Source organism: Tamandua tetradactyla, chromosome 9 (genome assembly GCF_023851605.1).
Source record: "Tamandua tetradactyla isolate mTamTet1 chromosome 9, mTamTet1.pri, whole genome shotgun sequence".
Classification (NCBI taxonomy): Eukaryota; Metazoa; Chordata; class Mammalia; order Pilosa; family Myrmecophagidae; genus Tamandua; species Tamandua tetradactyla.
In genome coordinates, this window is record NC_135335.1 from 55,858,180 (window position 1) to 55,874,297 (window position 16,118).

General features: G+C 39.8%; 1 protein-coding gene across 4 annotated transcripts in view; it reads left to right on the forward strand.

The window, feature by feature from the left end:
• The window catches only part of ADCY2 (adenylate cyclase 2), a 430,316-nt gene that overhangs the window by 295,461 nt on the left and 118,737 nt on the right, over window positions 1-16,118 (forward strand). For all 4 annotated transcript variants that reach the window (XM_077116823.1, XM_077116824.1, XM_077116825.1 and 1 more), the window contains 3 exons: window positions 5,344-5,492; window positions 10,671-10,782; window positions 14,096-14,223. In XM_077116823.1, coding sequence (XP_076972938.1) covers window positions 5,344-5,492; window positions 10,671-10,782; window positions 14,096-14,223 — 389 coding nt within the window. The remainder of the gene's footprint in view (window positions 1-5,343; window positions 5,493-10,670; window positions 10,783-14,095; window positions 14,224-16,118) is intronic.

Sequence of the window (16,118 nt, forward strand, 5' to 3'; positions counted from 1 at the left end):
TCAAAAATTCTTGAAATGTAAATGAAATTGTGCTTGCATATAATGAGAAAACGGCATATGCATGTGCTATAAGAACTTATTGCTTGGTAAACAGGAACAGTACTTTGATAAAGTGCGTATTGGTTTTAATTTGCACAAGATGTTCCATTTTCCCCAGACTAGAACTAGAGCAGGCTGACTTTCCTTCCCCAGGCAGGTTCACACATGCCCTGGCCAGTACTGTGCTGCCTCAGAACTCAGCCCCTTTTCTTTCTCCTTCCAGAACCAGCACACTCGGCCCGCTCTCTCTTTTCTTTTTAGAAGTCCATTCCCTGCAGTCTTTCCATACTTACAGTCTTTACCACCGTGTTTGGATTTGAGCTCTTCGGTTCTTTCCTGCTGTGTGATTCTAACAGTTCTGTGTGTGTGATAGATTGCAGTCTCAAATAGTGTAGGTAAATTCTAGAAAGGAGCACCCACGGTTGCATAAAGTGCTTCAAATTTAAGCAGACATGGAGACCTCCAACCACCTCATCCACCAGATTTATTTTCTAGACAATAAAACTGGGAATGCAAGGCCAATGTGATTTCCTTTAGGTTCTATAAAAAATTGGTGGCAGAGGAAGGTCAGATACTCAGATCTTCTCCCATCAGTGCTGTTTCTGTGAAATACAGCTACCCTCCTCCATATGGAAATATGATGCCTACATTTTTATTGAAAGTCAAAGAAAGATAATACAAGGTCTTACAAATTTAAAAAAAAGTAGTCCTTATGTTTTTATTGGTTGATGGAAAGCAAGGTTTCTAAGGAGAGACCTAAAAGAAAGGGTGGCAATTTAGTGGTAACAGAAGTTAACTTCAGGGACATGCTGGTGATGGAAGCTGACACTGGTAGAGAATGTTTTTGTGATGATAGCAGAAAGAAGAAACAATGACCATCCCAAAGAGTGCCTTGCCATGGTGTGTGATTAGTACCTAGGAAATGAGATTGAACCTGTGCAATATCAGCAGAACAAATCCCCAAACTTCAGGGGATAAAGTCCATCTACTAAAACTTCCTTGGGTATGTCATGAGTTTTATCACTTTCAAACTTCTAAAACATCTATTCGTCAGTTTGGTCCCAGAGATCAAAACACTTGGAAATTGAAGATAAGTCTCAAACATATGTATTTCTGTGATGGGTAGTGAAAGATGAATAAATGATGGCGCATCTCTTTATATCAAGTCTATGAAAGTTAGTAATTAAAGTGTAATTTTTTGAAAGCATAAGCCCCACTGTCTTTCAGGTGAGTCGTGAGATCAGAGAGGTAAAAGACTTATATAGACACCAGGTCATCAGCCAAATGTATCACACACTTAATTTGTATATAATATAGACAAAAGTGTTTTTGTTGTTGTTTTAAGTTGTAAAATGTGAACATCTGTTTTTCATGTCAGTAGTAGCTTATTGGTAAGCTGAATTCCACTTTTTGGGGATCACCCGTTTCTTCAGTATGCAAAAATCAACTTGATGTCCTATCCCATGAACTTATGGGAACGTTCATTTTTGAAACCAGTGTTTTAGTCTCCTGGTTTCGCTTGCTTGCCTTGCATCTGGTATCCACACGGTTGGACCACTGTTCCCACTCCTTCAACATTTTGCTTCAATACAAAATTCAAAGTCACTTCCTCATCTTTAAGCTAACATGATGCTGCTTTATTATTGGATCATTAGTGAAATCTGTGGAATAAAAGAAAAGAATTAGAGTCAGAAAAAGAATAGGAAGCCATTTAAAAATGAATTTCAAGCGGTTGCATATTCACCAGCTATGCCCAGCATAGAGACTCTGAAGTCCTCTGTGTCCTTGGACCTATCCTGCTGACCTGAAGCGGAGTCTTTCCACCTCCTCCTTGGACATTTTCCTCTTTCCCCCTTCCCTCAGCCACACCCACCATGTAGTGGTCTACAAAGAGCCCAAACCTACTTTATTTCGCAAAACAATTCAGCTCCCTTTTTGGGTGAACATCACCGAACAGGCCTAGTATCTGGGCCAAGAAAGTCAATAATATGATTTTCAAACATAAATACCACCTACCTGCATCTCCACCCAACACAGCACCAACAGCGAACAGAAGCTTTGAAAGTAGAACCTTTCTTTAATGTGCCTGAGATGAAATGCTTAGCAGGTCATTTATCCATTCATTTAGCAAATAATCACTGAGCAAATGCCACTTTTCAGATCCTCTTCAGGAAACTGAGAAAAAAACAGCAAGCAAGGTTTCCCTTCATTTCCCTTCGTACAGTCTCTTTGAGTTAAAGGAAAACTCAAAGAGGTTTGAGTTAACCACTCATGACAGAATCTCGTGGTTATAGGGTGCACGGGTGGTTCAGTGGTGGAATCCTCACCTGCCATGAGGGAGACCGGGTTCGATTCCTGGCCCATGTACCCCCACCTCCTCCCCAAAAAAGTTATAAACAAAATTCCCTATTATAGACATATCATATATCTGCCTCTGTGTGGGTGAATGTATAGATATAGAAATACAGGTATGTAGGGAGACACAGAAAAAAAAATCCAGTGGTTTTTCCCTGAAAAAAAAATTCTGAAGAGATATGGACTTGTCTATCTTTTTCCCCAAAATTGAAATACCTATGTAAATTGACCCCTTTATCATTATAAAATAAAGTCCATTTTTCTGATACTTGTATAGCCATACACACTTTCTTTTCATTAGGATTTTCATGGTATATGTTTTTGGGTATACCTTTTTATATCTTTTCATTTCCATATTTCTTCATTCTTAAATTTAGGAAGTATCTCTTGTAACCAGCATAGAGTTGCTTTGTCTTTTTTAAATCCAATCTGATAATATTTCAGTGAACCTTATGTTGTTAATAAATAGTATTTATTGGACTATTTATTATGTTAATAAATAATATTTATTGGAGTATTTATTACATTAGCATGTAATGTAGTTCTTGATATAGTGGGTTAATATTTACGACTGTATGATTTTTTTACTCTTTCCCTTGCCTGTTTTATTTTCTTTCTGTCTTTTTATTGATTTATTTTGGATTAATAAAATATTTCGTTCCCACTTCTACTATGTTAACTTGTTAGTGATATATTCTTCTACTCTCCTTTTGGCTTCTTACTGTGGAGATTACCTCCATTCTTGATTGACTACAGTTTAACATAAACTGGTATCTTTGCCACTTTCCACACAAGGCTAGGACCTCAGAACACTACATTCATTTACCCCCTTTCAACTTTATGTTAATGCCATTGTGCATTTTATTTCTACATATATTTTAGACCCCACAAGATATTATCCTCATTAATTTTTAAAATTAAAAATAATTTCCATTTTCCTATATATCATATGGAAATTTAATTTATTCAGAACTTGTACTGCTCCATCTCTTCGTTTAAAATGCAACAAGGTAAGAAAGGGGTGCAAGGGTAGTTCAGTGGGAGAATTCTCACCCTGCCATGTGGGAAAACTGGACTTGATTCCCAGACTATGCACTTCCCTGAAAAACAAACAAGCAAAACAAACAAAAATTCAACTAATGGTGCTACAATAACGGGACACTCACATGGAAAAATAATGAAATGTGACCCCGCCATACAGCCTACAAAAAAAATGTAACAAGGGGAATTTAACAAAAAAATTAAAAGATTGTTAAGTAGAATTCTCTTAATAGCTTAAGTGCCAATAAAATTGCCTTTTTCAGGTCCCTGTTAGCACTATGAGCAGGTTATCATCTAGACTTTTCTCCTTGACAGCCTCTTCTAACCTCTGTTCAAAGAAGGGTTATAATAAAACAAGTTGGATAGAACTATTGTTTGAGTGTTTTCTTGAATTTTGATGTGCTCCCATTTGTTGACCTGAGCCCCTTGCAGCATGTGGCATATAGTGGCTGCTCCTTGAACTTTAGAAGCTTTTCTCTTTTCCCAGAGTCCCAGGCATGGGGCTTCCTACAAACATTAACTTGTCCTTCCATCCTCATCTGACATAAGAGCAAGCATGGTGGCGCCTGCTGGATTATGAGTTGGATGTGGTGACAGGGACCTTGTCTCACTCCTCTTTGCATGTGCCATCTTATGCTTATCATGGCATTGAGTGGGCATGTGGTAGGTGTCTGCTGAGTGGGTGAATAAATGAATGAATGAATAAATAAATGACAAAACTCAGTTATGCCAGTTAGTAGCACAATACTCCCTTCTTTGCATGGAAGTCCACCCTTAGCGACATGCTCAGTCACCTCCTGACTTTCTGTGGAGCTGGCCAGGGGTGGGGCTGTGTGAGTCCACTCATCTAGGACATGTGCTCCCGGCCCACTTTCTTCTCATTTGCTAGAGTTTCCAGTTACGCACTAAAGTGATGTGTGCTGGGAACCTACAGGCACAGCCCAGCTTCCACTCCCTATATTTGTTCACCACTTTGTCCACAAAACAAAGGAAAAAAGGAAGAAAATTCGGGAGAAAGAGAAATTTTTTAATTCAAAAAATGACCAGCAACACTGAATATCAGTTGCTAAACTTCACAATACCTGAAGAACATAGTGTTTTCTACAAAAGACCAACCTTTAAAATATTTTTGGATGAATATACACCTTTAATGATTGTCCTTCGTGATACTTTACTCCAAGAAAATGCTGGGTATTTTCTTTGCAAAGAATGAAAACATTCTCTCTAAGCACTCTAAGTAAAATAAATATAATATTGCATACAAATATTGACTGTGTAGTAGATTTACTGAATTTAGAGACAAAAATATGGGAAATACACATTATCATTCCTTTGTTATACCTGTAGTTTCTTATAGATGACATTTTACAGAAGCTGATAGTTCTAGTTCCACCTTTATAATAGTTTGTAATCACTAAAATGAATTAGATGCTCACCATCAGGGAAATGAAATATTTGAAACTACATGACTACTTATTTGGAAAGTGTGGGATACTGGTCGACTTTCTAAAATGCAATAAAACATGCACTTTATCAAACGAACAAGCAGGAGAAAAATAAGTGTTCTTTATCTTAGTCTGGCCACTACTTTCTGACATTTTAACGTTATTTCTGTTTCACTGCTTCAAAAATCAAAAGGGATAAATAATATCCTTGAAAAAATGACTTTGTCTTCATTCTTCTCATGCTGAAGAACTTAAATACGTAGAGCTCTATAAATAATAAATGACAGGACAACACGCTCTGACCTTAGAAAAATCTGTTCCTTTTTCATGTGTATTTCTAGAATATGTATTTTAATTTGTTGTAAATGTTCACAAATTGACCCCTACATGCAGTGAAGATTTCCATTATTGCTTTTATTCCACTGTTTGAAATATCTTTTTGTCTTCCACTCCTTGATCTTAGGAGCGCCTTCTGCTCTCCTTGCTGCCGGCACACATAGCCATGGAAATGAAAGCCGAGATCATCCAGAGGCTGCAGGGCCCCAAAGCAGGCCAAATGGAAAACACAAACAACTTCCACAATCTGTACGTCAAGCGACACACCAACGTGAGGTAGGCCACCGTGCTTTGCTTCTCATTGAGTCTGGGAAGTCTGCTGGCCTAACTGGCGACACTGCTAGTCGAGTGTTGTTCTAGTTTGCTAGCTGCTGGAATGCGATATACCAGAAACAGAATGACTTTTAAAAGAGGAATTTATTAAATTGCAAGTTTACAGTTCTAAAGTAGTGAAAATGTCCAAGTCTGTAGATTTAGAGCGATTCCATAGAAATGTCCAAATTAAGGCATCCAAGGAAAGATACCTTGGTTCAAGACAGCCGATGAAGTTCAGAGTTTCTCTCCCAACTGGAAAGGCACATGGCGAACATGGCAGTGTCTGCTAGCTTTCTCTCCAGGCTTCGTGTTTCATGAAGCTCCTTGGGGGCATTTTCCTTTTTCAGCTCCAAAGATCTCTGGCTGCTTGGGCTGTCTTGGTTCTCATGGTTCTATAGCTTTTTCCAAAATCGTTCCCTCTTAACAGATTCCAGCAGTTAACCCCACCTTGAATGGGTGAGGACATCATCTAATCAAAAGTTACCACCCACAACTGGGTGGGTCACATCTCCATGGATACTCAAAAAGCTCCCATCCAGCAATATTGAATGAGGATTAAAGAATGTGGCTTTTCTTGGATATGCAAGATTCAATCTGGCACAAGTGCCTACATCTTATGACATTGCAAGGTCTCCTTTGCACATAGAGCAGTTAACTCTCTTCCCACTTTGCCTCTCCATGCCTTTTTGGTAAAATAAAGAAATAGGCCCTCTTTACTTCATTAGATTGAGTGGTCCACTCATAATCCTACTTTCTGGGGCCGACTGTCAGTCATCAAAGGAAGAAAGGTAGAGAACAGATTCCTTGTTCTTGGAATTCCATGATCAGCTCTCATGGCCTCCTTGGGTTCTGGGATGTTGGGCATGGCATTAGGATTTGAGGGAGGTCAGTGGGCTTTCTAGGCCTACAGAGTGACTCAAGATGGGCTCTTCAGGGCAGGGTCTCAGTGTCACCAGCACATTCCAGAGAAGCTGGGCATTCTTGTCTCCATGCTGAGATATGGCCAACCAGTGACCACCATGGCAGAGGACAGTTGAGGTCAATAATAATATTACAGGGAAAGTTAGTACTCATCACAGACTCATCTCCTCCCCAGGAAGCCATTCCTGGAATCTCAGTCTCTGGAAATCTAATGTATCATCATCACCTTATGAAGGAAGACACTGAGGGGCCTGCATCTCCCATACTTCTTGTCTGCACAGAGCAAGGCACATGCAGACCACGGTACTTTGCATATAACAGATTTCCATGCCCCACCCAATCCTGGTACCACATTTCTTGGGGTTTGTTCTTTCATCCATTTGATTACATTGAGGTGGTGATTTCCATTCAAGTTGCATTATCTCATTAAGTAACTTGTGTATATATTTGGCCTCATGCACTGTGTTTGATGTATCAGGTTGGCAGTCAGAGTGCATACCTTGCTACCCACTCCCCAGTTCAACTAGAATTTGTTGAGTACCTACTGAAATTGTAATCTGGACCTGTCTTTCCCCAAGTTCAAGCTCATTTCACCATACAATGCTGCCTCCTAATCCAGTTCTTTAAGATGCAGGATTTTGGGGTGGGCCACAGTGGCTCAGCAGGCAGAGTTTTGCCTGTCATGCCAGAGACCTGGGTTCAATTCCCAATACCTGCCTGTGCAAAAAAAAAAGCAGGATTTTTGAAGTTCATTAATAGAAACAAAATAACTGTAATCTTAGACTCATTCTGAGGACAAATCTCATATTGGCACCAGACTTTAGAAAAAGCCTATAGAGATAACAGTATACACAGCCCAAGCACACACAGAGGTAGCCGAACAATAAGAAATACAAATTGTCAGGGAGATAGAAAAACAAGTGCATGTCAAATAGTGTAACTAAGGAAGTGTCGTTGGATAAATGAAGAATAGGGGAAAAAAGAAAAAGAAAAAGATGACCCTGCCATTTATTTGAATAATGTAAAAATGTAAGACATAATATGTTTTAAAAATTCACACACATTGAGGAATAAAATGATTAAAACACTGGTCTGCATTCAGGTTTTAGTGTGTCACTGTGTGGAATTAGAAAAAGCACATTGACAGCATGTGACAATGTTTATAGAAGTAATCGTTCCTTTTAGCCTAGTTAACTGTCTGAAATTCAGCAGTGCCCCTCTAATCTCAGAAAATATTTTCAGTCCCTTATTGGGTATTTAATATGTGTAAAGATAAACACAGCTGTATTGAAATAGGGCCACAGAATATCTTTAAGTAGCTGTGGTGCACTCCAGGGACAAATAGATCTCCAGAAATGACTGAAGACACTACTAACTTTAAGCCAATCGTCAAAAATCCTCATGTTTTCTGAGTTATCAATTTCTGGGTAACAAACTACCCCAAAACTGAGGGGCTTAAAACAACAATCCATGTGATCTCACAGATTCTGTGGGTCCAAAATTGGAGAGCATCTTGGCCAAAGGTTCTGCCTCAGAGTTTCTTGGGGGCTGATGTGAGCCAGAGCTGCCAACGTTGCTGCTTCTGAGGTGGCTCCTCACGCAGTTGGCAGCTGCCTAGAATATGTTTATAGTACTTAATTAAATTTAAATCCATAAAATGTATTAAATATAATCCTAAGGAAACTAAATACTTAAATGGCATGAGCTGCCAATTATTTTTTTTTAAAAATGTAAAAATACGTGGTGTTTTCATCTTGGAAAAGGTATAAGTGAAGAAGCTTTCTCTAAGCATGGATGATGCAGATAGTCCAGCCAGTACCTGAGGGTTTTTTTTCCTTCTTTAATGGGAATTATTTTGTTTTTAGACAGTATACCAGAAATATCCATTGCTAATTTTAGGTTCTGCTATGACTATTCATTTCACACAGCATATATTCTCTTTTAATAACATTTGCTAGTAATTTACTATCTGATGATAATGATGATAATAACAATATCAATGCAATGGCAGCAACTACCAGTTGTCACCTGAATTTCCATTACATTCACATTGTCTCCACAAACCTAGATGATTTTTTAAAACTAGTACATTTCCCTTAATCCTTGCCAAGATTCTTCCTCAAATGCCAGCCCTCTGAGTTTAACCCCCACCATCACACTGAAACCATTCTTGCTGAATTCACTGCCAATTTCCCTGGTTCCATTGACCACTCAGACACACCTGACCCCTTTCCCTCCAACATGAAGAATTCTTCATCCTGTGTTTCCTGTGACGTCGCATTCCCTTTGCTTTCTCATGGTCTCCTACTGTCCTCCGGACTCTCTCCTGGGCCCTTCTTTACTCCCTCCAGTTCTTTTTGAGGACTGAACCAGCATTCTCAGGAGGTGAAAGCCTAGAACACAACCATGGCTTTCCATGCCCATCCACCCAATGGGTGCTTCCTGCTGGGTGTTCCCCAGATGCCAACATCAAACTCAACAAAACCCAATTGAATTAATCATCTTCCATGACAAGCTTGTTTGGGCTTGGACAAATCAAGGTTTCTGAACCCCATGGCTTAGCCAGAAACTGAATCTTCACTCTTGATGCTTACCCTTCATACAACCTTTACCCCTGGCATTGAATTTACTGAAGATGCCTGGTTAATTCTCATGCTTCAATATCTCCCCTGTATATTCACTTCTCTCCATCCCCCACCCCTTTTGAGACACCCCCACAGGCTCTCCTGGATTGCTGGGATAATGTTCTAACTGAACTTACTGCCTCTAGGTTTCTGCAGCCAGAGGTATCTTTCTAAAGTAGAGAACTGATGAATTCTGAATGAGATTCCCTTCTTATGTGACCTTGTAACACACTGTGCCCCTCTGCCATAACCATTTGCACATCGCATCACGATTGCCTTCTTACCTTTTCAATCTCTCTGTGGCAGAGGAATGGGTAGACCAACTTTAGCTGTTTGCAACCAGCCTGTCTTAGGGCTTCTTCACCCACCATGAGGTTTGGGTCAGACACTCTTTCCCTGAGCAAGCACAATTAATTCCTCCTCCTGGGCCATGAATGGCTCAGACTCTGTAGTTCCTGCTTCTATAAGGAAGCAAGCAAAGAGCAGCACGGGCTTTAGGGCATCAGCTGAATGGGATGGAGATCTCAGCAACCCCAGCAGCCCTGCTCAGCATAGACCATCAGAAAGCCTACCCCACTCGACACCCCCCTACCATGTCCATCCACAGAGAAGCAAGTCTTTCTTCAGCCAGTCCCCAAGCCAAAGCCATAAGCCTTGTACTTGGCACAGGAGGCAGGGTGTGGATGAAACAGAGAGCAGGCCATGTTCAGCCTGGGACTGAGCTGACTAGTACCACACCATCTTCCCTCTCTGAATACAAAACTGCCAGCTGGGCCTTTAGGCTTATTCAAACCTCATACATGTTCTTATGAAGGAAACCTTGCAATGAACATCCTGGTGCTCTTTTCCCTTATTCTAATGCCATGAAGGCAAGCTGGCCTGTCTCCTCTGTGGACTGGGTCTCCTTTCCCCACTCTTGCCTCTGAGAGCACGCCATCATTTCTCTGGTACTTATTACCATTTGCCATTCGGCATTGGTTGGTGTCCTTATTTGTTTCACACATCAACCCAACTAGCCTCTGAACCTTTTGAAGATGCATCTTTTCTGCTTTCTGCTGGCAAGAATGAAGCACACAAGAATCATAGGTTTAGTCTTCTTTTAAGGAAGTCATTCTTCCATTTTTATGAATCAATAAAAACAGGATTTGGTTTTCATTATTTGGTCTCTTCCATCTTCAGAATTCTTAGAACATAAATTCATGTAACAATTCATGTAGAAAGATACATTGATTAGATCATCAGAGTTATGGCTGTGTAATGGAAATGCCAGGATGGGAACCACACAAACCAGAGAGGAGGGAGGGGACAGAGCTGAAGAAAAGGGGTCAGCAAGAAAGGCTGAGAAAAAATGGAGAAAGCCACATGGTTCGCTTCTCCCACTTGCACCCCTGTTTTAATTATTAAAGTTTCATACCAAAAAAATGTAAAACTGTGGACAAGTTTAGCATAATATATGTATTCTCTATCCAAAGAAATGTCATATTTTTCTCAAGAAAATATGAAAAAGTATACTCCTTTTAGAGGAAAAATTGTCCTTACTCTCTTAATGAATGAAAACTTGCAAACACTTCTTTCTCACCCTTTATCCTCACAGTATCTTATACGCTGACATTGTTGGGTTCACTCGACTGGCCAGCGACTGTTCTCCTGGGGAACTGGTCCATATGCTGAATGAGCTCTTTGGAAAGTTTGACCAAATTGCAAAGGTGAGCGTCATGGATTGCCTTGGACTTTGAGAACATGAAAACTCCTGACATATGTTTACCCTATTCCCTTATCCCATTTTCATTTTCTCATAAATGCGTCTTTTAGAAATATCATAAATTCTTGAATTCATAGGCCAGTGAATCCTGATAAGTCACAAACCTGTATGGGGGTGAGAAACACCAGGCCATATAATAATCTCATGTTTTCATCCATTTCTAAAACTTCTGCTTCTATGTAATTGAACATACGTTCATGGTGATGAGATTCAATTTGCAAATTTCTCTGCACTGTGCTGTTTGGAGATTTTCTTTTAGGAATTTGTATGTCAATGATCTGGAAAATTATTCCCTTTCATCAGGTTAAAACCATCATATGTTCTTATTGTTATGCGACACTTTGGAAAATAAGATTGCTCTGGGTCGCCCTAAAAGACAAATTCAAGTCCTAACCCCCAGTCAACCTGGACGTGACCTTATTTAGAAATAGGGACTTTGAAGATGTGACTAGTTAACATGAGGCCACACTGGATTAGGATGGGCCCTAGTCCAATATGACCAGTGTCCTTAGAAGAAGGTGAAAAGAGGGATAGACAGATACAGGGAGAAGGCCATGTAATGACAGAGGCAGACATTGAAATGTTGCAGCTGTAAGCTCAGGATCTCCAAGGATTGCCTGTGGCCACCAGCAGCCAAGAACAGGCAAGGATGCATTCTCCCCTACAGGTTTCAGAGGGTGCACAGTCCTCCCAATTTAGGACTTCTGGCCTCCAGAACTGCAAGACAATAAATTCGTGTCTCATTTTAGCCACAGAGTCGGGGGACCTTTGTCACAGTAACCTTAGGAAAGTCGGACAAATATGTATCACTTCCGTCTAAACCCTTTATTTGCTACTGTCTTCATTGTTATTCCTTGACCTTTGTGGCATTTGTATGTGGCAGAAATGTTAAGGTCAGTGTTAGTCATTCATGTTCTCATTCATGGGGAATTTCATGGTAAGAAAAGACGACAAGTCATCTAAAACCACACTAGCCTTTAATTGTTGGAGCCAATATGGATGTTGGTGGAATATTGATGAGAAAACATTTCTTTTCCTTCTCAATCCTTTACTTCTCATAGAACATTTCCAACCAGCCTAATCCTGTTTTTTTTTTTTTTTTTGGATTGTTCCCAATGTCAAGCACTTCATTAAACCTATTAAAATTAGTTGTTTATATGAGGAAGAGTTGGTAATAAATTTAGTTCACCATGAGATTTAGTTTACTTTTAAAGAATACAGAACATTGTGGCCAAGAAAACACTTGGGAAGAAATCTAGCTTGTATGGGTTTCCATGATCTTTCTTGTGTCAGGTTCCTCAATAGGTGTCTTATGCTTTCCAACTCGCTAATTTAAAAAATCACTTAGAGCAGCTCTACTTCCTTCCTTCACCAAACCAAAAAAGGGTTGAGTGTTATGGGTGAGGTCATCTACAGAAAAAGGAAGGTTACAATTTCAGCATCTTGAAGGTTTGAAGTAATCAAAGGTCCTTTTGGTTGTACACTTGGGTCATGTTAGGTAGAAACATCTCAATCTGCTCGACAGGCGTGACAGTGCAGATGACCATGTCTCTGCATGGGAGTTTTTAACATCAGCAGTGGTGATACACATAGTCTATAAAGACTCCAGTGTGTGATAAAGACCTTAGCAACCTCCAGCAACACTCAGCCATATGTACACAAATACCCACACTACATACACACACACATACATTTCCCCTCTCTCTCTCCCTATAGGAGAGTTGTCATTGAATTTTGGGTCAACAGATGGTCAAGGTGAAGATTTTAAGAGGGACCCATGGCAACAAATCCCCCTTTGCCCCAACCCTACAGACCAGGAAAGTTGGAGGGACAAATATCTTCCCTTTCATCATAACCAGGACAGGGCAATGTGTTCCTGTCTCCTACCACTATTCTCCATCCTGGGGGGTTTTCTTTGAATTAGTTCAAGGTACTTGTTATGACTTTCTGTTCCTTATCATAAAGAAATATCCAGGGAACATCTGAGTCGGGCCTAGGACAGCTTGGTCCAGCCATTGGTGGACAACCAGGCGAGCATGCTTCAGACACCAGTTCATAGATAATAGTTAAATAATGTGGGGAAGGGGAGCCTCATAAGTAAACAGATGACCCACCCCATTGAATAAATAGCTGGTAAAGAAAATAACTCAAAATCATTGTCCGTTATTCATTTGCTGTTACTAAGCCTGGTATTCCCTAGAATTTTTCTAGAGCTTTATAGACTCAACATATCTATTTAGTAAGTATGCAGGCTGGCAAGGAAGTCATACCAATGAGCAATTGTTTGCCTTTTTTATCATTTATGATATTGTTATTAGGAATTACTAAGCACATCATATATAGTGTCATAAATAAGCTTGAGACTATGTTCTAGATTTGAATGCTCTATCAGATATGGAAAAAAATGTACACAAGCTTCAGCAAACCTATCACTTACTTAATAAGAAGATGTGTATTCAGTTTAGTTTTTCAAATTTGTTCAGTTTATACATAAGCTTGTGTTAGTGTTAGGGGAAAAATTTGTTTTTCATAACTTTGACCTATTAATTAATATTAGTGAACACCCCATAAGCTGATAATAATGTTAGAAACAAGTGGAGGACTGGCGTATATGAAAGCCATTAATCTAAATATTATAATTAACCCAGGCAAGAAAAATAATGGTTTGTCAAACCTTAAATAAAATGATTTAACCTAAGATCAGAATTAAGTTTAAATTACTTGGTAATTTGGAAGGGCCGTTTACTCTATTTTGGAGATATTTATAAGAAACTACATGTCTTCAGATAAGAATCTGCTTCAGCTTTAAAATAAATGAAGAAAAACCATGAATTTGTAGAATTTGAATTCAAAATAAGTTCTGTTCACGATCTTCTACTCTGAAAAATTCTGCTGTTTTGCTGTGTCTGATCTCACCATCAGTGGTTGGAAAGGTTTGGGCTAAAGGGAAAGATCCTTCCATTATACTCCTCTCCTCCTGTTAGGTATATAAATCATTCTAGAGCATCCTCTCTGCTTTCCCTTTTTTCCCCTTTCATTTATTTTTCCAGTTTCAGCAAGGGCTACATAAGTGAGAGTGACTCATCCCTGTTGGACAACGGCAGGAAACGTAAGTGGCTCTCACCTCTCTCTCCCCACCAGCTTTGGCCGCTGTAGCAGAGTCGGTAGAACTTGGATTGGATGAGACTCAGTAATTCCTACCTAAACCATCACACGAGTGCCTGGTGGGTCTAAAATCCTGTGATTTCCTCTTCCAGGAGAATGAATGCATGCGGATCAAAATTTTAGGAGACTGCTACTACTGTGTGTCTGGACTCCCAATCTCCCTTCCTAACCATGCCAAGAACTGTGTGAAAATGGGATTGGACATGTGTGAAGCCATAAAGTAAGTGTCATGTCCAGAAAGTTCTTTTTAACCATTTATCAGTTTTGAATTGCAGTTCTCATCTGTATGGTTCCATTTCTCTGTCGACTGGCGCTAAGTATATTATTGTTCACTTAACTGTAACTGTGCAGAGACCCACTTACAGGTGTGTGTCTGTGTGTGTACAACTTAGCTCAAAGTAAGAGTTCTTCGTTTCATATTATTATTACTGTTACCCTTAGATCCCAGCAAACTGGATTAGGAATCTATGAGTGGGGACCATTTTGCTTATTTTAAAGACAATTGTTTCTTATTTGAATGCCTCCTTTGATCTTATGGGGGGAGAAATCTGCTCTCTTACAATCTCTCTTGATTTCTGACACATAATAGGGCTGCACAAAGGTTGAAAGAGATGAAGTAGTTTTTAGTGCCAGACAGAAATTAATATGAAAGTTCAATCCAGAATCCCTTCATCTTGTCAAATGGCTCAGCCTTGGGAATTTAGCCTTAGTTTGTATCTGTAATTCATATTTTCAGCATCATATATGCTGTTTCCTTCTATGTAATTCTAGAGATTTTCTTACATACTAACGTTATCCTCTCCAGCTCATTCAGAAGGCAAGCGTCTCAATGAGAGCTGGAGGAAATGTTCTCCCACCACTCCACCCAACCTCCTTACCAGGGGCCTGGGGAGACCCCTCAGGGGCTTTTATAAAAACCAGCCCTGCTCTAATCATTTTGTGCAAGGACTGTCATCCTTGACAAATGCCCTGCTCCCTAATTTACACATGCAAATCAGTGAATAGATATCTAGGGATTGCCTGTTTCACTTACTTTCTCAGACACATTCGTCTCAATTTTGATACAAAATGAGATCCCTCTCATTAAAGAACAAAAAAGAAGAAGAGCTTTATCCTAATCATTGACAAATACAGAGTAAAAGTATAAGAAAGAAAGTTAATTTTTATAATCAGCTCTGTAATGCGTCCTTCTTCATTAATGGCTTTCTTAGAAGCCAGAATATTCTTATAAATGATTAAGCTTTTTTGTTTGCTGTGTGCATGAATTAGAGATTTTAGTTTATTGAATTTGTCAATTGTCTTTTTTAGTTGCATGATTTTACCCCGTGCTCCATTTATATTTTTGGTCTCAGCTGGGTTGGAATCATGTGCCTTGTGTTCCAATTCCATGTCTGGGGGTTAAACTATATAGAGCTTTCAAGGGGAAGCAGCAAGTCAAGTTGTCACGGGATTAGCCCACTGTGCATGCTGCCACATGCTGGGAGTGACCCAGTGGCTTACAGGGGGTTCTGGGTGCTGCTGGGAATATCCATGAAGCCCCCGTGGTCTCAGCCCACTGCTCCGAGATTTCCCAGATGAGTCCATGGGGCGTGGTGTGTCCGGTCTACTAGCTCAGGAGCCGTGTCCATCACTGCAGGCTGCACAGGGGATGGAGGGGAATAGAGTGACTGAAGATGAGCCACCATGGGGACAGGGGTCAGTGTGGACTGTTTCCCTACATGAAATTTGCTGTGTGAGAAATAACCAAATTCTACTTGTTTCTTCTTGTAATTAAATCATTGTCTTTGCCAATACATGAAAAATGTATTTTAAATTATTTGAAAGGTGATGAAGTATCCATAGCACTGCGGGTTGGTGCAATTAACAGCCATTCTTACTTAACCTGCCCCAGGGTCCGACTTGATGCTGATTTCAAACATGGGATAAACTGGGTTCTATGAGGGGAGAGCATTTTTCTTGATTTCCTTTTCAAATAAATGTGGGAACAGTTTTATGAAACTCAAAGGTGTGTACATCAGTAACATGTTGAATTAATTCACCTTTTGCTGAAGGTTAAGTTCCTGTTTTGAACCAATTGATTGTTTCCAAGTTCCCTTATGTTTATATTATCCCAAC